Source organism: Falco biarmicus, chromosome 8 (assembly GCF_023638135.1).
Source record: "Falco biarmicus isolate bFalBia1 chromosome 8, bFalBia1.pri, whole genome shotgun sequence".
NCBI lineage: Eukaryota > Metazoa > Chordata > Aves > Falconiformes > Falconidae > Falco > Falco biarmicus.
In genome coordinates this window covers 61,279,828-61,306,629 of record NC_079295.1, presented here as the reverse complement: position 1 = coordinate 61,306,629, position 26,802 = coordinate 61,279,828, and the positions used below count along the sequence as shown (strand labels likewise).

At 48.0% G+C, this 26,802-nt stretch overlaps 1 protein-coding gene across 3 annotated transcripts in view; it reads right to left on the bottom strand.

Moving 5' to 3' along the window:
* Window positions 1–915: 915 nt before the first annotated feature.
* KLHL3 (kelch like family member 3) overlaps window positions 916–26,802 on the bottom strand; it is a 48,071-nt gene continuing 22,184 nt past the window's right edge. For 2 of the 3 annotated variants that reach the window (XM_056349236.1, XM_056349237.1), the window contains 11 exons: window positions 23,179–23,341; window positions 20,074–20,183; window positions 15,557–15,673; window positions 14,420–14,569; window positions 11,671–11,788; window positions 10,746–10,943; window positions 9,819–9,920; window positions 5,889–6,017; window positions 2,168–2,308; window positions 1,815–1,958; window positions 916–1,563 (listed from right to left, as the gene is read on the bottom strand). In XM_056349236.1, coding sequence (XP_056205211.1) covers window positions 1,535–1,563; window positions 1,815–1,958; window positions 2,168–2,308; window positions 5,889–6,017; window positions 9,819–9,920; window positions 10,746–10,943; window positions 11,671–11,788; window positions 14,420–14,569; window positions 15,557–15,673; window positions 20,074–20,183; window positions 23,179–23,341 — 1,401 coding nt within the window. In that variant the 3' untranslated portion in view covers window positions 916–1,534. The remainder of the gene's footprint in view (window positions 1,564–1,814; window positions 1,959–2,167; window positions 2,309–5,888; window positions 6,018–9,818; window positions 9,921–10,745; window positions 10,944–11,670; window positions 11,789–14,419; window positions 14,570–15,556; window positions 15,674–20,073; window positions 20,184–23,178; window positions 23,342–26,802) is intronic. The other variant, XM_056349238.1, reaches the window with a different exon arrangement.

The following is a 26,802-nucleotide window of genomic DNA, read 5'->3' as shown; positions in this document are numbered from 1 at the left end:
AGCTGCAGAAGGCAGTGTAACCTTAGATCCCTCTGAAATAAATTTTTAAGTATTTTTCTACTGTAGAAGGTCACACGGTGCCTTTTTGACAGCAGATCTATGGAGGAAGAAAGCAGCAGAGCAACACTGGTAAGTGCTGGAGCTCAGCAGCAACATGGGCAGGTTTGTCCTGCAGGCCAGCTGCCCACTACAGAAAGCCTCAGCTGACCCACAGTGGTGGAAGAAAACCAAAAAAAAAAAAAAAAAAAAAAAAAATCCCTTTAGCTGGGGAGTCTTTTGGGAGTCTACTCCTATACGCAGAAGCATGCGCCAGAGCTCACAAGGAGACATAAAAAGGTATTTTCAAGTCAAACATCTTCTTAAACACAAAGCTTTAAGAATTTAGCACGTAAGCAAGACAGCTACCTTACAGCTGGATCTAGACTTGTCTGTTTTGAATAATCTTATGAATTCTTCATACTAATAGAGAAACAGTTTCAGTATGGGCAAGATTAAAACAGTAATTACAGTGACAGTGATTAACTAATCTCCGTACTCTGGAAGCATTAAAACACTGCAGGTATTTTACTTTGCTCATTAATCCCTGCTTGGGTGACAGGGGGTTCTTGCTGTAATGTCTCTACAATAATGGCACCATAAGGGATTTCTTTTAACATCTAAATGCTCTATTATGAAATGGCACTGAGATGCTGGACAGAGCTAGAACTGGGGCTTTCAGCACAGCTGAAATGCACAGGTTGGGAACACCTTCTATTCAAGCAGTATTTGTTTCACAGGAGTAACAAACCCCACTGGAGCAGCACACGTTTTGTGGGGCCGTGAAGTTTTGCGTGGTTCAGGTGCCGAGACCTCAGCCCCAGGGAAGGCACTGCCCAGCAGGTCCCATCACGTACAGCAAACAGCATTCATGGCAAGTAGAAAAATCACATGGTATTTATTTCCACCATACGACAAGCATTTCAGGGGTACACACAGTAGTCTGGTGGCATATACAAACGTATGACTGAGACAGTGTCACACTCAAGCCAGAGCACCCTGTTCCAGTCCATTTCTGCCGACTGCTTTTCTCAGTTGGTACTCAGAAGTTTCCACTGCCAGTAGTAATGTCCACCCTTCAGGCACAGTGAGTAAGTAGTTCAACCGATAATGTGCACGGAGCATCAGTAGTGAAGAAATCCATAAGTGTTCGTTTTTACTCACATGCCCAAACGTAGCAGTTTTGTTTCACACAAGAAATTCAGTGCCTGCGGTTCAAGCACAGTGTTTATCTCAGGACACTAAGCCATTGAGAAGAACAGTTGATTGCACCACAGATAACAAGCAACACCTCATGTCTAGCATGGAACATGTCCACAGAGGGATTTTCGCTTTGCTACACAATCCACCGCAGAGCAGATGATGTTTGTAACTTATCACTTGTCATGCTAAGACACTAACAGCAATGAGATGGGTCAAGTCAAAGGTCAGTCACCTTCCCAACACCACCCAGCTGGATCCGCTTCACTTCTGCTCCTCGCTTTGGCTTAATTGTGTGTCACAAGGGTTTGTGAATCACAGCCACACCTGTTGTAAGAATGGACAGACAGACACAGTTATCATGGGAGCCACTCCTGGGCTGTGCTGTGGCTGAGAACATCCTGCAAAGCCAAAGCAACAGGACAGCCGAGAGGGAGGTGTCTACTATTTCTGTGAAAGTTTCCTCTACTGAAAGCAACATAAAACATACAAAAATGTAAGATTAAAGCTTCAGGAGGCACAGCCGCCAAGTTTATGAACGACCCCAGCTGTCGCCAGCTCTCCCGCTGACTATTTACCTGCGTAACTTCTGCCCGTGCTCATGCTGGTCGGTAATAGTGTCCACTTGTCTGTGATGGGGTTGTAGTATTCCACCGAGGCCAAATTGCAGGAACCATCATCTCCTCCCACCACGTAGAGGAGACCATTCACCGCACATACACCTCAAAGCAGAGCGCAGATGGTTAGACACAGGCTACTCATCTCCCACGACGGGTCGCCTGCCACATTCTGAGTCATTCCCAAGCAGATTCTTCATCTTCCATTTTTATCACTTTCTTACCATACTGATGATTTACACTAGCACATTAGTCACATTAAAAACCACACAGACCACTGAACCAGCCACCACAGAAAGGCTTATTGTGGTTACCTGCATTTCTTCTACACATATTCATGTCTGCTACTTGCTTCCAGGTGTTTGTTCCTGGATCATAGACTTCGACACTCTTCCTTACTAAGGGACCGTCGTGCCCCCCAGTAGCGTACAGCAGCCCGCTGAGGACACCAACACCTGCCAAACAGAGCCCAGCGTCAGCCTGCGGGGAAGGGGCGGCATGTCCCTGGGTCTTCTACTGGGTATTGCCTTGGCCCCTCCAAGGCATTGCCAAACCATGGGCTACAGGTGCCTGACGATCACCCGGTACGTGGCCAACCGTCCACCCAGCCACCGCGTGGCACTGCAGCAGGCCAGTGCAGCAACGCCTGGCAGATGTCCTGTCCCTCAGGGCTGGGCCCCCTCTTGGGTAGATGTTAGCCCGTCTGAGACCTATTTGGACTGACTTGTTTCCTCTTCCCTTAGACTCCCCGACCACCGCATCCCACCCCCACCTTGTTTCCATCTACCCGATCCTTTCTGCCATGGGGCCCTTTGCTTTTCAGCCTGATTCCCAATTCCAGGAGCTTTGTTTTTGCTTTTCCTGCTGCCTTGGTACCACACGGCTTCATCCCTTGGATACGTCCTCTCCTCAACAACATACGGGCTCCAGCCCTTGCAGCTGCTGCTGGGTTCCTCTCCCCTGACTCGTGCCCCCAGACACGGCAGCAGCACTTGGCACAGACAAGGTGCCTCCGATGCCACCCTCCCAAACACTTTTGCAGTCCCCTGGCTCAATCTCTGGGAATGACAGGGATCTGAAGGGTGCTTCTGCCTAATGTTAAAGTGAATTAATGAATTAAAATGTTCACCAATCCATGAGAGTTAAAACTTCCAGCAACATATCTTCATTAATAGGTTCAAAGGCCTCTATTAAAATTAACAAGGTGGGATGTTAGTAAAACAGAAACATAGATCTGAATTGCATCATATCAACCACGGGCACTAACGAGCAGGACAGCCCCTGTGCCCTGAAGACGGACTCGTGCTGATGGCCAAGGGAAAGGCACGGGGCCAGAAAGGCGCGCGCAGGGAGGAGAGGGGCCCTAGCAGTGTAAAACCGGTGGGTTTTTTAATTGGCCTCTGTGCAAATATCTTTCCTGTTGGCCACATGCAGCACAGGGAAAGGAGAGCACAGAAGCAGAGTTGCGATGGCGAGCCAGAGAGCAGGTACCATCCAGGCTCCCCAGCTCCCATGCCACAGGAACATCTCCTGGTGGTGTGTCACATCCCAAAAATACAATGTGTCACATTGCTCTGAGCCTTGTCACGGTCGGCAGGAGCACAGAGCATCGCGTCTGCTGTGCTCCACCTGCGGGAGGCACACAAGGCAGGGAGGGAAACCATCCCAGCAAACCATCCCAGCATTTGTGCTCCTCCCTCACCCAAACCAGGCCAGTGCCTAGCCCAGACCGACCGATGGATTAACGCCCTGGCAGGCACACCACCGTCTGGGGGACAGGTACGTCGTCTGGGGGACAGGTACGTCGTCTGGGGGACAGGTATGCTGCTGCAGCTCTACCACCATCACCTTGCCCTTCTCCAGATTTTCATAACTTGCTGCTGCTGGGTTTGGCTTTAACCAGCCATCCCTCGCTGTACCAAGAGGTGCTGAAATCCCAACATGACCTTGGGATTCCCAGTTCACCTCCAGCAAACGCTGGTAATTAATGTCTAACTGCCATAAATACCCACCCTACTGGACCAAATTCTCAGTCTGGCTGGGGCACTTCAACGTGCCCCTCTTAGGAAGAGCAGAACACGTCCCAGTTTGCATCCTGGCCCCACAGCCGTATGAGGTATCTCCCCCAGTTGACTGGGGAACGGGAACTCACTCAACCGGTAAGGAAAGTCTACTGCATCTGAGCCCAGCAGCCTGGGTTTGCAACACCTCAGCATTTATCTATATTCAGCTCTTAGCAGAAGTCTTACACTTTTAAGAAATAATTTAATGAAACTACTAATTTCATTATATTAAGGTATTATTACCTTAATTATTAACTATTAATACTTACTTATTAACTATTATCAAAATTACTAAGAAATAAACTAATTTAAGCAAGGAGGAAAATTTAAAAGAGTTGGAAACACGCTATGGGTTTTCCACCTAAACCTGCCTCCCTGCGCAGCGGGACAGGGCACGCGTGGCCAGAACATCCCTGCCAGGAGGGAAAAGGGCAGCACACACACACACACACCCCCCAGCCTGTGTCGGGGACACCCCGGGGACTCGGGGACACCCCGGGGACTCGGGGACACCCGTTCTCACCTCCACTAGATGTCAGCACCGGGACGGCGATGCTGGGATGCTGGCAGCACGAGCATCCTTGCTGGAGCTGTACGGTAGATCGTGCTGCAGCATCACTGGCAATGAGTAGCCCCGGGCAGTCCCCTCCCCAGTGGCTGCTGGAGGGCTATCTGGGTGACAACCAGAACCTGAGCTCAGCTTTCAGGCTGGGAACAGAAAATTGCAAGGCTAGGCTCTTTGGCAGGCAAGTGAGAGCATTCCAAATGCTGGACGTGCTACACGGAGATGTACTTGCAAAGCAGCACTGAGAGCAGAGTGTTTCCAAGAAAGAAAATTCACTAAAATCCATCTCACTATGGCCACAAACTGTTTTGCTGTGTTTCAACAAGTTGTCAACAACATGACACACTCGTTCTGTTATCCTATAAGGTTGCATCAGGCTAGGTTTAAGCATCAAGCAGATACTAAAAACTTAATTCAACTGAATTCAAACCAATGGGGTGTGACCATATTTCCCCACCTGGAGTTACAGAAAAGGTGTTAGAGTGAGGGCAGAGGGATGGTGTGTAGAGAGCAGCCTCTAAACAGCCCAGCTCAGAAGGGAATTCCCCCCACAGCTGAACCTGGCAGGGTCGCCGCAGCCCCCATGCCAAGGGCAGCCTCCCGGCTTCGGCGGCTGCACAATGAGAACTGCACAATTCGACATCAGGGAGGACCTGCTGCACACACTGAGCAGTAAGACCAGCATTGACACATTCCCTTTCACCTGAAGATGATCTTAAACGCAATGGGTAAGAGCTTCTATCGCTTTGAGAGAGGAACAGCCACAGAGAGGACGAGCGCCTACCTGGCCTAACGTCACAGAGTAGGTCAGAAATACAGACTGGAATATAATCCCTTTTTAACAAGCCCTTCCCTCTAATCCTCTGGATCACCAACTTTTGCCAGCAAAAGATACACTAAAAACTAGCTTAGCAGGGGCAACCCAAGATGAATTCTGTTACCTGGGTCTGCACATCACCCAGTGTAGATGTGCTGTGTGCTGCAAAGCACCCACTAGATGTTTGCAGAGAAAATCCAAAAGGAAAATCCATCTGACAGCCCCCAAATGACAGGAGAGAAGGAAGTGCAGCTTGACTTTCCAGTCCCCGGCTGAGCCTGCAGCTGGCGATTTGGAAAGACAACTTTTTGCTTGCAAGTGAGGTGCATCTGTTAGCGAGGCTACTTAGAAACATTGAACATTATTTCATTAATCCAGAAATTAATTTCAGTTTGGCAGATTTTAACAAAGTCAGGAGAGCTGCTGAAAGCTTCCAAGCAGTTATGTTTTTTTTCCCTCATGGGAAGAGTGGGAAATAACAGGTTGCATTTGCCAGCCCAGCAATGCCAAATCACACTTTCCCTTCCCTTCCATGAGCAAAGGAGAACCCATGGATCATCACTCTTAGGAACACATCTCGGAGGCGGTACCTGCACCACTGCGTCGAGTGCTCATGTCGGCTACGTAGGTCCATTCATTCGTGGCTGGGTTATACTGCTCGACGGTACTAAGGCACTGACGGGACGCTCCATCGTAACCCCCCACGGCATACAGCTTACCTGGAAGAGACACATGTTGGCATTGGCATTGCAGCTACAACTGATGTACGTTACCATCACGCCTGATTGCCCCAGGTGAGGACAGATCCTGGCTGAGGGAGGCCCTGGGAGACGTGGCTAAACCTGCTGGGATGTCTGGGGAAAATCCTAGCAAAAGGATCTGAAGTGGACTGGCAGACGGGGTGGGACTGTTTTTAAAGCTGTTAAAGCTGTCAACTAAGGCACGGCAACAACACAACACAACTTCATTAGAACCCAAAAGCCCAGAGGGTTTTCCAAATGACTTGTTAGCCCAGGAGAAGAGGTAACATCAAAGCGCGTTCTGCTGATCGAGCGTTTCCTTCTGTCTGAGTGCCACAAAGCAAGGTGTGCTGTCAAAGGTCGATACTGTACATTAATTACAATATCACATGAGCAATAAATATGCAATAGCCTCTTGTGTTAATACAATACCTGCATGGAAACCTAGACCTGATTTTGAAGAACTTGGACTAAATCAAAACCAACCAACGCTGCTAGCACAGCTGAGGCCAGCCTGCTTACTCATTACAAGTGACCACGACACAGAAGATACCATGGGAGACCCTCACAGCACGGCATGTCTGTCCTCCCTACCTCAACTCAATGACATAACATACAGATAGTGAGACCTGGTGTCCTGGTTTCAGCTGCGAGAGTTAATTTTCTTCTGAGTCGCTGGTGCAGTGCTGTGGTTTGGATTTGGTGTGAGAACAAAGCTGACAGCACACTGATGGTTTTGGCTGCTGCTGGGTGATGTTTATACTGACTGAAGGACTTCTCAGCTTCTTGGGCCCTGCCAGCGAGAGGGCTGGGGGGGTGCAAGAAATGGGGAGGGGACACAGCCAGGACAGCTGACCCGAGCTAGCCAAAGGGCTGTTCCACACCATATGGCATCATGCTGAGTGTATAAGCTGGGGGAAGGAGGAGGAAGCAGGAGACGTTCAGTGTGATGGTGTTTGTCTTCCCAAGTAACCGCTACTGGTGATGGAGCCCTGCTTTCCTGGGGGTGGGTGCCCAAAAAGGACCTTAGCCTGGGCTGCCGAACAAGCCCCACGCAGCCACTCGCTCACTCCCCCCACAGTGGGATGGGGGAGGGGATCAGCAGAGTAAAAGTTTGAAAACTCAGGGGTTGAGATAAAGACAGTTTAATAGGGAAAACAAAAGCTGTGCATGCAAGCAAAGCAAGACAAGGAATTAATGGGGTACTTTACATCGGCAGGCAGGTGCTCAGCCACCCCAGTATTCCTGCCAAACCAGCAGCCTGCGGCCGTGGGATGAACTATGCTCCTGTTTCTCTCGCTGAGCAGATTTTCAGTGATGGGTACTCCATCCACACACTATCTGCTGATAGCAACAGCATTCACTGCACAATGCCATTTGCTTTCACCAGCCAGAAGCAGCCCAGGAAGAATAAGGATTGAAAGAAACCTGCACACACCTAATGGAAAGCAGGGCTCCATCACAGGTAACAGTTACTTGGGAAGACAAATACCATCACTCCGAATGTCCCCCGCTTCCTTCTTCCTGCAGCTTATATACTTAGCATGACGTGATATGGTATGAACAGCCCTTTGGCTAGCTCAGGTCAGCTGTCCCGGCTGTGTCCCCTCCCAATTCCTTGCACCCCTCCAGCCTTCTCACTGTCCTTGTCCTTGACTTGGTATAACCATGATCCAGCAACAACTAAAACCATCGGTGTGCTATCAACATTGTTCTCACGCCAAATGCAAACCACAGCACTGAGCTAGCTACTATGAGAAAAGTTAACGCTATCCCAGCTGAAACCAGGACACTGGAGAAGCACAATCAGATGTCACAAGACTACACCATCCATGAAACAAGGCTGATGTTCCACCACATCCTCTGTTCACAGGCCTGGCAGATACTCTTGCCTCATCTCCCCATATCACCTAGCAGCTTGTTTTGCATTTAGGCAGTAAACTCTCCAGGCAGACAGCCTTTCTCTGTGCTCCTTTACTAGATAGAGCACCTAGCTCAAAGGCATTCTGGTTCAAGACCACACCTCCTAGACACTACAACAACCAACCATTAATAAAGTTCAACAAATACACAGGAAAATTCTAACCCAAATTTTTAGGCAAAACCCATGAATAAGACCAATTTTGAATCCATAACAGCAGAGCCTGGTCACAAACAAGCTATGCAATTCTCTGCTTCCTTGATGTTTGCAAGGCTCCAAGAACATGCCAGCTCTGTTCTTTCTCTCTCAGCTCCACTCATGGCCTCCTCAGGCTGTGATCCTTAGGAGAGGTCTGCAAGGATCAAGTCAACAACTGTGCTCCTTCTGCATCTTCCTGCCTCTATAAACATTTCAAATTCTTATTTGTGCTGTTGGTTCAACCCGCCCGGTGTTAGTCGATGAATCAAGGCGAGAGCGCCAGACCAAGCAAGACAAGACAAAGTTCCCTGGCTGGCACCAATTCTTAGATATTTTCAGTACCCACAGACATCAGATCAATCTTCACCACGTTCAGATGAACACTGCAGATTAGCTGCAGGCTGCAACTTGTCCCCGGCACCAATATGATCAGCTCTTCTTGCCCATCACATGCCCTCCTTTTTTTCTTTTTTCACGGACTCCAACATGTGCAACATTTATTTGCACTCTCAAACAAAGCCAAGGATAAGGATTTCATATATCTCCAGTAGAAAACCTGTCCACAGAAATGCATCTCAGGTACATACCTAGTATTTGTTCTGCATTCAAATCCCTTTAGCAAATCCCAGTAACTATCAGCAGCCCAGCATTTCACAAACATGGGCCGATTTTGAAGGAGATGATTCTTAAACAAATACGCAAATTTAGCACAACCACTGCTATTTATTCTGACTTTGTCTCCCTCCCTCTTCTCACTAACACATTTCACGTACATAAACACATTTCATGTATTCCCCATTCAAACAGGTCAAACCAAACCACTTCAAAGCACAGTTTACGACAAGGCTTCTGCCAGCGGCTGCTCTGCACCATACGAATTGGAAACTGCTACATCACCCTGAAGACAAGGTCAAATAAAACCTTTAACTCGCTTCACAACTGATTTTGCTAAGGGAGGGAAAGATCCCTACTTCAGCATCCCTTTCTCCCGGATCCAAACCAAGCTGCTCAGTTCCAGCTCACTGGCGTTTGGTGCTGACACACAGGTGCCAGCAGCTGCCCCCTCCCTCCAAGCGCCCTGTCACCCACCCGCCTGCCTCCCGAGCTGCCACAGCACCAGTGTTTGCTGCCGTCAGCCCCTGCTCGTTTACGAACCAGAGCAAAGCGTGCTGTGCATGCTGGCGAGCCTGATGTCAATAAACACAGGTTTTAGTATTCCTGCCAAACCACCAGCTTGGGGCCGTGGGATGAACTATGCTCCTGTTTCTCTCGCTGAGCAGATTTTCTGTGATGGGTACTCCATCCACACACTATCTGCTGATAGCAACAGCATTCACTGCACAATGCCATTGGTTTTCACCGGCCAGAAGCAGCCCAGGAAGAATAAGGATTGAAAGAAACCTGCACACACCTAATGGCATTCACAGGAGGCATGGGCTGGTCTGATATGGGTCTGAGGCTCTTGGAAAGCAACACATGATTTTTCACTAAGATAAAGAGGAGAATGGAAAAAGCTGCAGCAACTACGTCACATAAAATAAATCTTTACCAACTGGTCTAGAGAACAGTTCCTGCAGTTCCCTCCTATTGCACTTAACCGTTCAGGCTTCGGTTTGACACAGTAACATTAGCTTGATGGAAACAGCTGCTGATTTTCTTACCCTCCACAACTCCAACTCCAACACTGCTTCTTCTTGTGTTCATGGGAGCCACAAAAAACCACTCATTGGTTTTATAGCTATAGGCCTCAACTGATGCCAGACCTAGTTAAAAAGGGGATACACAGGTTTTCTAATTAAAAAAAAAGAGAAGAAAAAAAGATTGGTGTTGCACTTTCATCTGCCTTCTACCTCCTCCCAAGCCCGTAATTCCCCCCACACTCCTGCAGCCCAGTTTTCTAGTCCCTTGCCTTCCAGGCTGTGACCAGTGCGTCAGTGCCACTTCTTCAGCAGCTGGAAAAATTGTTACCCCATCGCCCCTGCCCTGGGACTGCTGCCCCTCTGATGCGCTGGGGACACCAAGACGGAGCAGAGTCCAGATTCCAAGGCCAAATGTCCCACGTCCTTTCAAGCATTACAAAATGTCCATGCAAAGGTTTAAAACTTCCCCCAGACCCTGTTGCATCATACTCATCACCAGCTGAAATAGTTCAGGGCTTAACCAAGTGGCAAAGCTCTACAGCAGAGGTGTGAATCTAAACATGCAGTTATGCCAAGACAAATCCCAGGCACACATACCCCATAAGATGCCTTGCTGACACTTTATTCATGTTGCTATGAAAAATTTAACTAAAACAAGGAAAAATCCCTTTTCAGTCCAGAAAAAGCATATTCATACAGAGAATGAGACTGCAAGAACTGTATCACTAAAGAAAAAGACCCGGGTGAACTTCTCTGCAATTACTGATGCGCCATAACACGCACGTGGCAAGCTGTAACACGCAGGGAGGCCAGCCTCTGGCTCTTTCTCTACAAAATCATAGAGGAAGGGCACAGAAACATCACTAAAGCTCTGCAGTCTTTGCAGGCGTCTCTGAAAACATCTCTGCAAGTCAGGCAGTGCCTGGTGGTTTTTGCTCAGTCACCTACCGGTGCTGCCATCAAAGCCGCCCACTGCATACAGGAGATCATTGAGCACAGCTGCACCTAAAGTGCTTCGTCTTTCCTGCATGCTGGCTATGGATGTCCACTGGTCCTTCACGCCATCGTACACATCAACCGTCCGTACCCTCAAAGATCCATTAAAGCCCCCGACAGCATAAACATTGCCAGCCATAAATACCACACCTGACAAAAGAGGAGAGAGATTTTTTTACGGAGCTTTTACAAACAGTACGGGAAGCGTGTCTCATCAGATGTCTGTCAGAGCAGGTAGGACAGCAGGGAAGAGCAGAACGTGGGCAAGTCTTTGGCATTTTCTGCAGGTTAAGAGCATTGGAGCCAAGTATGATAAAACATAGTGTCATACGGAAGGTGAAATGTACATAAATACGTGGCAACATAAGGGACAGATGGATTTCACACCTGAATGAGTAGTTTTCTGAGCCAGCGGGAACAGCAAATGGTGATCCGCATTCACAACCCTGTTGGATGTCTTCAGAGCAACACTCCTAACTCACAGATCTGCTCTCCATCACCCACTCTACAGCACTGAGAGGGACTGACTCAGCTCCTTTAATTTTCATGAGGAAACCAGCAAGGAAAACTGGATCCCTGTGGGCTGCCAGGCCAGCAGGACAGGAGGAGGAGGGGAAACACTGATGGAGGAGCAGCCAGGAGAGAGATGATGAAAGACAGACAGACAGGAGCAACCCCACTAGCAAGCAGGGCATCCACCTGAATGAGAAGGACACATGTCTGTAGGGAAAGAGGAGGAAGGAATGGCAAAAAGAAAGAGCTGCATGAGGCCAGGAGCACAGAGGAAGGCTGAAGGGATGACTGAGAACATCCATCCAGCACTGAAGAGCTGCACTAGTAAAACAAAGAAGGTTTTGCAGCAAACTTTCCCATTTACCTGCTCTGCATCTCCGGGAGGGAAGCTCAGCAACCTGATCCCACCGCTCCTCCTCAAAATCATAGCACTCCACACTGCGAATGGCTTTGGGCGCTTGCCCACCCACCACGATCATCACCTGGAGAAGGAAGACGAGAACTAGGAAACCTCAGACACCAGCCCAGGCAGCTGCTCTCTGCAAAGGAACCACCACCACATCTGGTCAAGGGTAGCTGCCAAAAACATGCTGCAAGCCCACTAGAAGCCTCTGCAGCAACACTTCTTTAAGTCAATTTATTCCGAGGGGGAAAAAAGTTACCTTCACTGTAGTGCACAGTAAGTATGGCAGCCCCCTAACCTTTCCTCACCATTTCCAACGTGGGCAACCTGCCCCGTTTCCCCATGAAACACAAAACTGCTTGACACCACAGCACACTTCTGCAAGACTCGCTGCAGAAGTATTTTTAAGTGAAGAAGATCCCAGTGTAATTTCCACAGCCAGCCCACTGTTTAGTCATTATCTCCATGGTGGTGCTAAAAATAATCGATGCCACTTAGCAAATAAAACCTGACAGCTGTATTGCCACCTGCGGGGAAGACGACACTCGGGGAAATCACCAGGACTATTAAGACCCGGGGTGCTGGGCTGCCAAAGGAAGTGATTTGTCAGCTTCATTAAAGCTTTTGGCTGCAACATGTATTGATGCAAATCCGGTAATTAAACCCTAAATTCTTTACAGACAGGGAAGATCTATGTGAGGTGATCAAGGGCAATCTCAGGAGTGTGAGAAGCGCTCTGCCAGCTCAGGCTGAAGGTCCATCCAGCCCCAGACTCCATTCCCAGCAATGGCAAGAGGTGGACGCTGGCGGAAAAGCGAGAAGACCTGAACAGCACACAGCGTGCTCCTTCCCAAATCTGCCCTGTCTGCCGCCAGAAGACAAACTCCCCATGGATCCACTGACTTGTCCAGGGATAGTGGTCCCAGGAGCCTGAACCTCAGTGCTCGAGGGCTGCCCATCGCTGCTGAGCCCCAGCTGGGCACGTGCACAGGCAGAGTCCAGACCTCCTGCACCTACACACTGCTCGACCTGCGCACTTTGTTCTGAACACATCTCCTTCGACCCTGCTCACCTATCGAGAGGGAGGATTAGTTCCCCTTATCACAGCAAATTGGCAGAAGCAAACATTACCCAAAACAACCTGGTTTTTACAAGGCCAAGGAGCTAGAAGCAAGATAACAGGGCTTCAAATATATCCAGAGTAGACGGGAAACAAGCTTTAGCTTCTGCACAGTGGCTGCAAGTAGCTGAGGGGATAAGATTGTCACTTGAGGTCACTCGGGTAATGAGCTCAACTCCAATCACGGTTGCTTTAAAAAAGTACAAAGCTAGACAGCAATTTAAAGAATTTGAAGTTAAGAAAATAGTGGACTGTTTGATGTACAAAGATGAGAACGTGACATTAGAAAGCAAACAAAGTCTAAATTAGCAGCCTGACTACTAGTTGTGTAACAGTCTTCCATGGAAAGCTGCAGAGCTTCACATGATTACAGAATTAAGAGATTTCACAGCAGACGGTAATCCCTCACCAGTGGGAGCAACAGACCAGATGAAAGTTTCTCAGTAATAGGATTGCTGGAAGATCATCACCTTCCCCCCTTTCTTTACAGTTAAAAAGGCGGCAGGAGAGACCTGCAGAAGATTTGGGTTTGTACTTAGAGGTTACGCTACAGAAGTTGTTGAAGACCTCTGAACTCGCTGGTTCACTGTTCATTTTATCCTTAACTACTTTAGCCATTGAACAAGGGTCACATCATCCCTTCATGGTACCCCCAAAGTCACGTTCTACCAACTTCATCTCAGCGCCAGCAGGTGGAAAGGACACAACACGCTGACACGCTGCAGAACCACGATTGCTCAATGGACAGTTCAATATCTGAACATCTGAACAGTCCCTCATAGCGTGGATCTCACACACCATGCCACAAACCAAGCTCCCTATGATTTGTCCTTAGAAAAATAATACATTGTGGGTTTGACATCTTACAATCTCCGAAATGTTTAATGATAACTTCAGCAGCAGTCTCTTGAGAGACATCGTGCCAAAGCGCATTTATCCCTGGGGCACAGGGAAAATAGTTTCTGTTGTCACTTTTTTCTTCACTAATAAAGTGGCGGACAGAGCATCACACGCCTGCAGGATAAACGCAGGGAGTAACAAGGATCGTTTATTCAGTAGCTGCTTTGAATCTATCGCTTCAGACCTCCTGCCCGCGGGTCTGGGTGCCGTTGTTTCCTGCTGGCCTGGCTTCTGATGATGGATACGGGGAAAAGGAAAGACACCTGGCTGCGACCCCCCCTCAGCAGGGCTCCACGATGGTGCTACCAGCTGCAGAAACCTCAGCCGACCCCCCCGGCGCTCCAGGCAGCTGCTGCCGCTGCCGCTCCACAGGGCAGCAATTCCCCAACCGCAGCTCCAGGAGCAACAGCCGCTCACAAAACCACTTGTGGCTGACGAAATGATTCAAGGGCAGATCTTGCCCCTGGGAGCAGAGATATTGCTTCTGCTAAGGGTTTATCTAAGTTTGTCCAACCGAATTACCTATCTGTGGTGGACATAAGCGATACCAGAGGAGGGAGTAAAACACTTCAAAGAACGATGATGGAGTTAGTAAGAATTAATGTGGCGAGTACACAAGCTCCTTTCAAAGACAGAAAATGCCATCAGTAATATGGTGTGAGGTGACACGAAACGAGAGACCCTGCTTACCTTTGGCAGGCTAACGGGAGTCCTTGGCTTTGTTCTGGGATTCTTGATCAGTTGCCTTTGATCCAGAGGAAGCAAATGATATTTCATGGCCTCAATAAGGAAGTCTTTACAGGTGTTGTTATTCTTGATTAAAGCTTCTTCTTCAACTGTCTGAGAAGACGCACACACATGAAAGATCATTTAAACTGAAGTACTTGGTGGCACAGGTCACAAGGAGCTTTGTGGAAAGAACATGAAACCTGGAATTTCTCTTCCAGAGTACCAATATATTTAAAAAAAAAAAAAACAAAACACAGAGGACACACACAGACTTCCAGCTCTTCCCAAAGAAACACATGCAGTAACATCCAAGCTTCTCACGTTTTTCCAGTATCACTCATGCATAGCAGTGCTCCCTCTATTTTACCACCCTCTGCCAGACACTTAATTCAGCAGGAGAATTCACCAGGAACCTGGGTACAAAGCAAGTTAATTTCTTTTATTTGAGTCAGAATTTTTAAGGAGAGGCAACACCGTTTACTCAATCAGAGAATATAGTTAAGAGAGGGGAAAAAATACATGATGGGTTCATCTTGTGAATACCAATTTTACTTTGATTGTATTGCTTTTTTTAGACACGTGATAAAAGCACAGTAGTCAAAGAGCCTGTATGTCAACCCCTTCTTTGGGGATTGATTCTCTCTAAGTCAGACCGCCAGCGAGCATCTCACCTGCCAGTCACACAGACCCATCTCTATGCGCAGCACACATCTTAAGCCAAAATTATCGCACGTGATATATTTTCACCAAGCTAATTTACCTGCGCATTAGGGAAAAATACCACACAAGCTTGTAACACCACCACCTGGGTATTTTCAGGGTGAAAAATCCCAACATACTAACTTCTAAATGCTTCCACCAAGAGGAGCAGGAGCTCTGCTCTCGGCACTGCCTGGCAGAGCACAGGTCACATTTACAAAAAGGTTTCTGCACACACACACTGATTTCGGAGTCCACCCAGATCTTCCTTTTATACCTCTGTTTACAGACTCAGCAACATGCCAAATTACCCATCTCAGACACAAACAGCCATGCCATTGAATTAAGAAGCTACCAGCAGCTTAAGTGCAAGTATTAATTACTTATTTGCAGACTAACCTGTACAAGATAATCTCTGGGCAAAAGGGGCAGGCGAACATGCTCCATCAGTTTAGCCATGTGCTCTAAGCGAGATTCCTTCTCATAATTTATCCAAGAAATAACCGCTTCAAAGACCTACACAGATAAAGTACAATTAAACAGCGAAGAGAGAACTGGCTCGCACAGTCACCTACCCAAAATCAGAAGCATTGTGATTTTACGGTACTGAAAGAAGGAGGTGCAAGTTCTCTATCAAACAGATGAGAAAGTCGTGACTATGCACAGAGCACAAGCACCACGGCAGCAAAGGGGTGAGCTGACCATGCATATTAATAAGCAACTTCACATCTAGAAGTGCTGTATCACTCTCAAAGCTAAGCGTGTGGCCAGGACAATTGTATACCTCTTGGACATTAGTACTGGAAGGCAGCCAGGAAACTTAATTAGCCTGCTGGACGTTATTCATGAAATCACCCACAACGATTACTCCTGGGAACTGAGATCTCCCCTCTCGAAGGAGCCTGGCCACACAGTAAGTCACTATGCTTACCATCGTATTTAATCACTGCACTGGTCATGCATCGCCCCCCCACAAAAACCCAAAAAATCTTCCGGACAAGTTCACCACACACGCAGGAAAACCCCTGCCTGCAGCCACAGAGCCTCTGCACTGCATGTGTTTCACTGCTAAAAATACCCAGATCCTCCAGCTGGGAAACAAGGGCACACCGGACTCCTGGTCCGAACCAAAATCTTAGTTTAACTCCCAGATCCAACCAGCTCAGATAAGCATCCAAACTTTGCTGTGTGACGGACAGCTCACAAACAACCCCACACAGCAGGAGCCATGCAGAGCCCTGCATGAGGCAGAAGCATCCTACGTGGGCTCCCGTATGAATATGCATGTGCTTATATAACTTACATAACTGCGAGCCTCACTCCTCCCAGAAGAAAGCCCTAAAAATGTCACTGGGAGCAGGAGAGGATTCCCGAACCACCAGACAAGGCAAGGAGAGGGGCTGATGCTGCGTGGCAGGACCTGGATTGTTGCAGTGGAGTTTCCCCACAGAGGCAGAATTAAATTCTGACCCTTAACTCACATCTACAGGCAAAACTCCCCAAGCGCTCTTGCAACCCAGTTACTCAGAGGGGGCTGAGCACAGCCCTCTCCCACACACCCCAGCCCTCCCGTGCTTGTCCCGAAAAGCATCGCTGGCTTTGCCCCAGCACGCTCAGCAAGTGCCCTTGGCTTCAGCTTCCCTCCAGGGTCACCCAATGGCCAGGCCAATTTGCACAGATGTTTTTTTCTTTCTTTCCATCCCTTCCATCACTCCCCAAGAAACCATTTTGTTCGGTCCAAGGTCTCTAATTTGACAAAATCAACCAGAACTGAGGGCACCACCTCTCAGTCCCCAGCTTTTGCTGGCCAATGTATTTGCAGGAGGCACCGCTGACGCGTCCTCCCACAGAGCAGGGCCAGAGTGGAAAGGGGTTTCTTCCTCTTAGGCTAAACTATATATTTAAAAAAAATTAAAAAAAAAAAAATCAGTAAAGCACCAGCCTCATTTCCTATGCCAACAAACAAACTCTTTGGAATTCAGGACACTGCAATGAGGATTTAAGCAACAGGGAGCTGTGTAATCAAACCCCAGCAAATGCAGAGGGAAGTAACTGCTGCAGAACCTTTAAGTATTTTTAAATGAAAATAAACAAACAAACAATTTCACTGTGGCTACAAGGCATTTAAAGTAGAAACTTAGGTGGTTGTGAGATTTTTGATTGCAAATGAGCCTGGAAGGAGCATAAAGCAACTGTTTAGCCAACAAACATGCTTTTCATTAACCCCTCCTGCACAAATGCTGAGCTACAGACCAGGTCACAGGACGGGGACAGGCCCAGCTACCGACCGAGATGACAGTGAACGAGTCTTAATGGAAGGAAAAGCAAATGGGCACGAGGAATAAACAGATTCCTCAGTGCTGGAGACTGCTCCTGGGTTAGGCATACACTGATGATACCCTGCTGTGCCTACTCTAAAAATAACAGAATTTTTTAAACAAATCAGATTCTGGCACCTCCCGTTGGCTACGATTCCTAATTTTCTGAGAAGGGGGGTGGGGGGGTGGAAATCTTAATCCAAGACAGCAATATCTCTATTTAAAGGCCACATCTGTTTCCACCGCTGCCATGCCCGCCCTCGGCACACCGTGCCCGCTGCAGACCCTGAGCAGCTGCTGCCGCTCCCCCAGGAGACGGGTTTTTCCAGCCAAGCGAGACCCGCTGCCAGGGTGTGATGAAATGAAGCAGTTACCCACACGGCTTTATTCCCAGCAGAGGCACGGGCTGAGCGGGCGGCTGGCACCTGCCTGGCTGTAGGAGCAGTCCCGAGCTTGGGAGAAGCAGATTTCCTACTCTATGGAATAGAAGGGTAAAAGCCTGGAGTATCCCCTTTCTGCACCCTACCTAAGCAAAAGGCAAGCCCAGATGTTTTCCCAGTCTCTTCAGCCAAAAATCCAGTTGTTAGATACTCCCAGGAGCGACGACCAAACCGTGCATCAGCTTCTACTGCACGTTAGCAGTGTGAGACGATGAGGCGATTAATGGACTCTGTGAAATCCCCAATCCAAAAATCCCAATCCTTTAAAAAAAATTTATTTCATCACTGTTTTGAGTTAGCAGGAGCCCCTTCTGGACGGCTGGCCCTGGCAGGACTGGGCTATAACACTTTCCAGTGACCCAGGGACGGCAACGTTCTGGCTCCCAGGCTGCAGAACGTGCGCGAGACACGGTGAGAGCCTCTCATGACATCTGGCTGTGACAGTTCAGCTCTCAGATGTTTGAAGTATTTGACTACTTACAACATCTTGTTGCTTAAAAATAGTTATCTATCCATCACAGGTGCACATGCATACACGTAGCTAGATAGATGTGAATGAATGCATAGATACATATGCACACATATATACACTTTTATATATATACATATTTATTTCTTTATAATATAAGTTTCATGCATTAGCAGATAGGAAGGATAAAGGTCAGGAAAACTGCTTGTCTGTCATGAAGCCAACATAAAACAGCAGCCTACAAGTCTGTCCTCAATTTTCAGTACTTCTTTGGACTCCAGCACATATTTCATGTTTATTTTCCAACCCCATTCTCTGCCTCTCTCCAGACTTCTGTATCTGTTGTTCTGAACATGCAGCTTATGCTTACATTTCCTTCCACTGCCTTGCATTCTCAACTTTCACAACCAGCTAAAGAAATACTGGGTTTGATTGTATAAAGCTCGGGTGAGGGAGGGAGTGCTTTGATTTCCCTGGGCACAAGGCCAATAAAAGCTTTTCAACAATGCTGCACAGGACTGGAAAAATTCGTCACTAAACTTGCACTTCCCTTTGCAGGCTGCTTGGCTCATGCAAAGCGATTCTACTGCAGGTTTGTGCCATTTGTTTTTCCCCCTTTGTGGCCCTGCCCATGTGGTACCTCACAGCACCCCACTGAGACGCCCACGCTGAGCCCCACGTCTGCGGAAACGTGCTCCCGGAGCCTCCGAGTTTGCTGGCTCAGGATCTGAATGAAGCATCGCTGCGTTCACACCTCACATGGTGCAGGTTTTCTGGCAAGCTTCACGGTCCCTATGGGCACCCAAGCACCTGCATGCCTGCAGCCCGGAGGGGCCGGGCAGGATGGGTGCACGCACCTGGACGTGCAGCCTGACCAGCCCAGCGCAGACCAGCAGGACCAAGCACACCCAGGTCCAGCCCCATCCCACCAAAACACAGGCATTCAACACGGGTCCTGAAATTACTAGCCACGTAATCCTCAAGCTCTCCCAAAGCCTCCCACGGGCGTCCATCTCCCCGCAGGACAATGTGGAGCGAGCTGAAGGACTCGAGGCACACACCTCTCCCCAGAAACCTGCTGCAGGTTGTGCAAGAAGCCCAAGTAGGAGAAAGGGGCTGGACCTGGTGTTCACCAGGTACCACACAACCACCAGTCAGCCACCTTCCCAGGACTACACAAGATGTGCTGAGCATTTCAACCACAACACAACATCAAACGGTGCCTTTTTTCCCCCATCTTCCCTTAAAAACACCGCTGATGTTAGAAAAAAAAGTTTGTTTCCTTCCTTTCTGGTTGTAGCCGTTCTGCCTGACATACAACAGAAGCCAATGCTCCTCCCTGGCCTAATGAAATTCACCTTTTTTGAGGTTTTACAGCAGGTAATAAGAGCTTTACACAACAGCAGATGGGAGGTTCCTAGCTTTCCAGAGAAGGAAGGTATTCGGTCCCGGCCTCCAGGGGCTTTGGAAGTGATATGGATCTGAGAATCATTACTTCCCACAAAGAACAACCAAGTGAGGGTCATTTTTATGTGTTTTTTAGGATTCATGTTATTTTTCATTTTTCCTTTCATGCGATCTCTGTTGGAAAATGGCCCCTAAGAGCATAACATGAGAGCAGGTCCTGACGTAAGATCTAGAGACGTTCCAGCATTCTTACATTCACTGTTGCTATACAATTTACTGTACCTTTTCTTCAGAGGAGACTGTGAGCTTGTCACTTGATATTAAACTGCAAACCTGGTCCAGACTAAGGCTAAGAAATTCTTCTCCTAGCATCACCTCAGGGAAGTGCTGCTCTGTTCAACAAATGAAAAGGGGGAACAGAAAATTATAATGAAATCCATGCTTCAAGTCAATGGAAGGACTACAGCATTCAGAGACCCGCAATTATTACAGCTCTGAGCACCCGAGACAAACAACACACTGCAACTGCACAGCAGAACAGAAACAGAAAATAGCATCAGAGCAGATTAAATAAATGTGATGTTATTTCAAGTAACACAAACCCCACAAGACACTTTCATAAATGACGCTGGATGGGAACTCAACTTTCTGCAAAGCCACTAAGTACCTTCCAGGGGCAAATATGAGTAGAAGCGGCAACTGAGAAAAGTGCCAATGCCTTTCTAGAGTAACCTTTCTATATGCCTTTCTATAACCTGGTCACCTCGAGATTTCAGTTCTTAGCAACTTCAACAAGCTAGACAGAATCAGATCTGCTCAACACTTGGGTGACAGACCGCAGCAAGGATCTTCGACATTAGTAGGTACTCAAAGGAAAGTCCATTTTTAACACGAATCAGTTTGGTGCACACACTCAGCAGCAAATAGTGAGGGATCCCAGGGCACGCAGCTGAATCTGGATGTGCGAGGGGGCAGGCAAAGAGATGGGCAACAGGGATCCTCGTCCCATGCACGTACATGGGATCAGATCTCCTTCTCTCCTTCCACCTTTTACTTCTTTCCCCAAAATGTGTAAATAACCTTTCTTCTGCTCCAAACCCTCAGCACCCATCTTCCCCAGCAGCTTTGCCCCTTCACACTTAAGTCTGCAATTGTTTAGATTTCTTTTTCTCCCTTTTTGCCTCCAAATCCCTCCATGCTTGTAACATGGGGAGTTACCTGAAAACAAAATCGACATCACTACTTATAACCCCAAACTGGAAGAATTACAAGCAATTACAATACAGGTCCAAAAAGGATCATCAAATCTGTCAAATCTAGCCAGAGGGCACTAGGAAAGAATTATTTTCTAGAAAATAAATCTATCTAGGTCAAAACCGTTGTTAGCCCGTTGCAGACAATTTTAGCTTTGAAAGCATTTGTTACATATACATGCCAATTTAATCTCACCTGCCATTTGCTGAGTCCCATTTATCTTTGGTTGAAATACAGAAACACGCATCTCAGACACTTTATCTGAAGCAGCTTTTTTTCAAGCTCTAACCCTTTAGTTTTGAGAAGCTCAGACTCACGTTCCCAAAGAGCTCCCTCCACAGCAAGATCTGCCTCTAATTTTCACATCTGCAAAGTGCTTTGCCTGCCAAAAAGCAGCACCACAGGGACACAAGCTGGCATAACTTCCAGAGGGAGCTCCTTGGGGATTGCACCTGAACAACTTCGCACCAATGCCAGTGCTGCAGAGGGCACTAGGGCTTCCCCCACCATGGACCCCGCTTGGTCTAACAGGGACCAAAACACCACAGCTAAGCCAAAGGCTCTGACTAAAACCGGCAGTATCTGGATAAAGTTTAACAGTCTGTTATGCTGGAAATCATATATAAGATCTAATGAACCCTTCTGGCCCCAAGTACTTGAGAAGCAGGAAACGCTCCCCGCACAGTAAGCTGGATGCACTCCGACTTCTGGACACAATCCCCTATTCATTCTGGATGGGCATCTGGTAGCAGAAAGATATTTGATCTCTTGTTGTTAGTTGGAGCTAGTAAAAATATTTACTGATTTTATTAAAGTAACTTGTGCCTGTATCGAGAAGGCTCCTCAGCCTACTGAAGTCATCCAGTGGCCAGAACTAACCATTTCCCAAGTAACTGAGCTCATGCATGCCTGGACTCTTGGGCTTGGGGACTTCTGTCTTGATTTAATGCTGTTACATAAACAACATAGTGAAAAGAATTTTAATGGCATTTTTATTAATGGAGTTCCATTAACATTACATGGGCTGTTGTACTAACTGGGACTTATGAAGGCCAATAAAACAACAAAGCAGACTTTCTAATTGCCAAACAACCAAATAAATATACAGTGAATGCACTGCTTGTTGGGTTAAAGATTAAACAGGGCCTGGAAGCAAGGATAATGAGATATTACAAGCAAGCCTTTATACAATTAACCATTCCTTCCAGAGTACCTTTTCCTCCAGGGGATAATACAGCCGGAGCAGCTGAAAAGGTTTTACTTTTATTTGCAGGAGAATAGGGGAGGGCTTGGTGGGCACATTTTAATTCCACTGAGCCTACTTATGGTCCAATTAAGGACAAAACCGTACCAAGGAAAATGCTGCAGGACAGAGCAGGTGCTCTGGGAGACAGCAGGTGTATTTTTCCCTATACAAATAGGCAAAAATGCAGAAACCCAAACTGAGTAGAGAAAACTACCAGCTTCTCCCAAGCAGATGTCAAGGGCAACCCTGCCGGAGGAGAGTGGAAAGCGCTGGGGAGCTAAGAGCATAGGGCCACTGGGAACAGCTTTACATTTACAACGTAGAGGAGGAATGCTGAAAGCTGTTGCCTGTACCTACTTACTGCAACCACACACGTCCACTCTCAAGGAAACAAGCCTATTCACCCTTGGGGTAAGTGGCCGCTGCTCCACAGATCAGAGGCTCAAACTGCGTAACAATTTTAGCTGAATGCTCCCACTCACAAGATTTCATTTTGCCCGGTGTCGTTTATTCCCACATTTATTCCAGCATTGCCTACTGCTCTCATAGGGCAGCACACACGGGGAGGACACCAGCATGCCAACACTGTGCTATTGAACAGGCAGCCAAGAGCTTACTAGGAACTTACTAAGGAACTCTTCTGTGGGCTAGGATCCAGGGAATCAGGTTTTTTTACCTCCTTAGGTGCTCCCCTGCGACCAAACCACATTTCACAATTTGCAGCATGACAGAAAGTTACAAGCCTACAGCCCAGCCAAGTAGTCCCTTCTCTGCTCCAATACCAGAAGCACAAGGAGACCAACCAGGACGTGCTGATCTTGCTCAACCTACGAGTCGCTGTACCTGGAAGCAGGTTTAACCCAACAAGCGGACAACCCTTCCCTCACCTGCGTAGGCATTTGCCTGCTGCAGCAGTTCGGTACACGCGTGCACGTCGGCAAAAGCTCGGATTCCAAGGCAGTTTGTGGGATGCAGCTGGGACTGAAGAAAGTCACAGCAGTTTTTTCTAACGTCCATCAGTTGCAATAAACTAGCAGCTGGCAACAAAACCTGCAAAGGCAAGAAAGGAAAATTAGAGTTAACAACAAAGAAAGTTTGATTCACAGCTTGCACAAATAAGATGCAATTTCCCTTCAGACAAGAAGGGAATCAGATGCAATTTCCCTGTGGTGTACAAGAATGAAGGGTTAAGTTTTAGCCCTGTCTATGTGCAGAAGATCCCCATCCGTGCTCTGAAAGACAGAACCAGCCGTGTCATGCTGGGCTAAAAGCAGAGCTCTTCACCTCACATCTTCTCCCCACAAGACTTCAAGGCCGGTAAAGTGACAGCAAAACACAAGCAACCGCAGATGCACCTGAATTTCTGACTTTGCTGCAGGCAGGTCCTGCACACAGATTCATTTTTTTTTTTCCCTGAAGAGCTTGATATTATTTATGTGCATTACCATCACACTCAAAACCCATCACAGCCCAGCAGTCCTTGAAACCTTGAACTTTCTTATTTCCAACAAAAACCAAAACCATGTTGGCTTGCGAGCAGGTGCCCTAACTGCTGTATATGAGAGGGAGTGCACAGAAGCTCAAGCAGGTTTGGGGGACAGCAAGGCTCTCAGGAAAGATGAGGGCAACTATTCAAACCAACAGCCCTCGTTTTCACCCACACAAAATGCTGTGGACACTTGTGCTTCATGACTGCACCTGAAAATGGGGTACTGCTTTGTATCTATAAAACTAAGTGCAGAAAAGGGAGACAGAAGTGGATCAGGAATGTGACATCTGCTGGAAAAACCACCTCTGAGGCCTGTGACATCAGCTGCTTCCTTACGTCGTACAGCAACTGCAGACGTGTCTAATCCTAGCAATTCCGTAGCTCTGGCTGCTTCACATATGTCCTTCCATCTAGGCATCTGTGCTCGCCATCTGAGCACAGACTTCCGGAAAATTATTTTCAATTCAAAAAAAATAAGCGGCTGTTAAATATAACCAATAGGTTAAGAGCATTCACCTCCCCGGATCTCGATGGCAGGGAAGGGAAAAAGATGTCCCCTCCCTGTCCCTGCCCACCTGCCCTCACAGTCCCATTCCACATCAGGGCAGGACACTCACAACCTGCTCCAGGTCTTTTCTAAGCCACTTTCCAGCTCCAGCCCAGCTGTACGGCAGCGTCTGGCTGCTGCCAAGCAGCCACCCCAACAGCCAACAATAAAAAAAAAGAAATCAATTAACTCAGGAGACAGTTTTGGCCCAAGCCTCTTGATGCCAGGAGGAAATTAGTTTGTGGTTTTGATTAAATCAAGATAGAAACGCTCTTGCATTTTTGAAACCTAGCTGTGCACCACTTTCTACCTAGCTGAACCATCTCCTTACACCAGCAGAAAGGCACCTGGGGTGCAGAAAGGCTGGGTAAAGAAGTCAGATCCCCTGCAAACTACCTCTGGCCATGTACCAGACAGAGCTTCCTCCGTCCACTGCCCACCCACCCAGTGTGCATGCCAGCAGATCCAGGTGGGCTGCTTACCTTGAACGTTTTGGGATATTGCCTCTAAAACAGAAGGTGCTCACCACCGTCACTAATACCCACGGGCTGCAGCCCCCTGCCCATCCTAGTACTGTTATTAGAGCCTTGTGCTGCCTTGAGAGGACAGTGTAGAAGGAGCCTTACACCACTGCAGCTATTGGGAACTGGGCATTATCATATAATCCTTCTCAGAAGTAGGATATAAATAGCCTATCAAGAGATGACTGGGTTTTCTCTTTCTTATTTCCCAGTTGAACGTCTCACCGCTCATCTTGTTTTTACCAGGGAAGGCGAAAAGCAAGCAAAGGATATCCGCTAGTACAAAGTCTGTTTCCTTTAGAAATAACAAGAGGAAATGCCCTGCCTAAACATGCAGCAGGACCAAACTGCAAGCCCATTAACATCCAGGCAAGTTACTCACTTTGGCTTGGATTTTGCTCTTATATTTGAGCTCTAACCACTGCGAACAATTTAGAGAGCTGGCTTCTTTAGCCGATCAGCCTCCATACCAAAACCCAGCTGCCTTTTGAATCTATGTCAAAATTATCTGCTATTACTACTGAGTCTAACTTCTTTGTTATGTAAGTTATGTCTAGAACCTCATCCATGGTGCCTGGGTGTGTGCATATATATATGTATATGTGTGTGCGTGTATATATACCTACACATACATATATATCCATAACCATCTAGTTCACCAGCTGTGTTCTCTTGCTCTGCAGATTCTGTACCAAGCTCCAGTTTTATACAACATTGTCGTTGCAATTAAAAACTTTCACAGACTTTGATAGTCTCTGAACTAGAAACACCTTTCAGCCAAAGGTGCTCTGTGTTGCTGTAAGGTTCACTCGATAGGCAGGACATTAAGGCTAGACTTCAGAGATGGGGATATTTCCCTGCTCCGACACAGCCTCCCAGGTAACCTGGGCCAAAAGTTAACCTACACCATTCCTCCCTTTGCAAGACTGGGAGAGCAGCATTTCCCCAGGGCAGTGGACGTATTAAAGCTTAGGAACAGCTTTGACAGCTTGTCAAATGGGAAGCCAAATAAGCGTCCTGGCTGTAATCCTCAGCAGCACATCCAGGGCCACAGCTGGGACTGCACATCTGCCCCAACGAGACAGCTCCCAAGCACCCTCCCAGGGAAAGCCGTGACCAGAGAAACAAGCAGATTTTGTGTTTGCAAGGCAGGTTAAATACTCAGGTTGAAATGAAGAGCACTAAACTGCACAAGTAGGGGAGATAAAACTACATTACTGTAATGTGGCTTTTCAGTGCAAGGAAGGCAATTAGGCTTTATCACTCCCCAGGCGCTACCAGGCAGTGCAGAGGGTGAACAACGGTGCTTCTACTTAAATGCTCCACCTGGGATGCAGCAGCCCAGGCAGAGGCAGGTGTGATGGGATCAGGGAGCCACAAAACCTTGCCAGGAGCAGGCACAGAATCACAGAATCATTTAGGTTGGAAAAGACCTTTCAGATCCAGTCCAACTGTTAACCCAGCGCTGCCAAGTTCCACTAAACCACGACCCTAAGCACTGCATCAACACCGTTTTTAAATACCTCCAGGTGACCCCGCCACCTCCCTGGGCAGCCTGTTCCAGTGCTCGACCACCCTTTCCGTGAAGAATTTTTTCCTAATCTCCAACCTAAACCTCCCCGGCACAACTTGAGGCAGTTTCCTCTTGTCCTGTCACTTGTCACCTGGGAGAAGGGACGGACCTCCCCTGCCTACACCCCCCTGTCAGGCAGCTGTGGGGAGTGAGAAGGTCCCCCCTGAGCCTCCTCTTCTGCAGGCTGAGCACCCCCAGCTCCCCCCGCCGCCCCCCACCAGGCTGGTGCCCCAGCCCCTTCCCCAGCCCCCTGCCCGTCCCTGGACACGCTCCAGCCCCTCAGCGTCCCTCTGGGAGTGAGGGGCCCGACACTGACCCCAGGGGTCACAGTGTGGCCCCACCAGTGCCCAGCACAGGGAGAAGGACCAGGGATTATAGAGG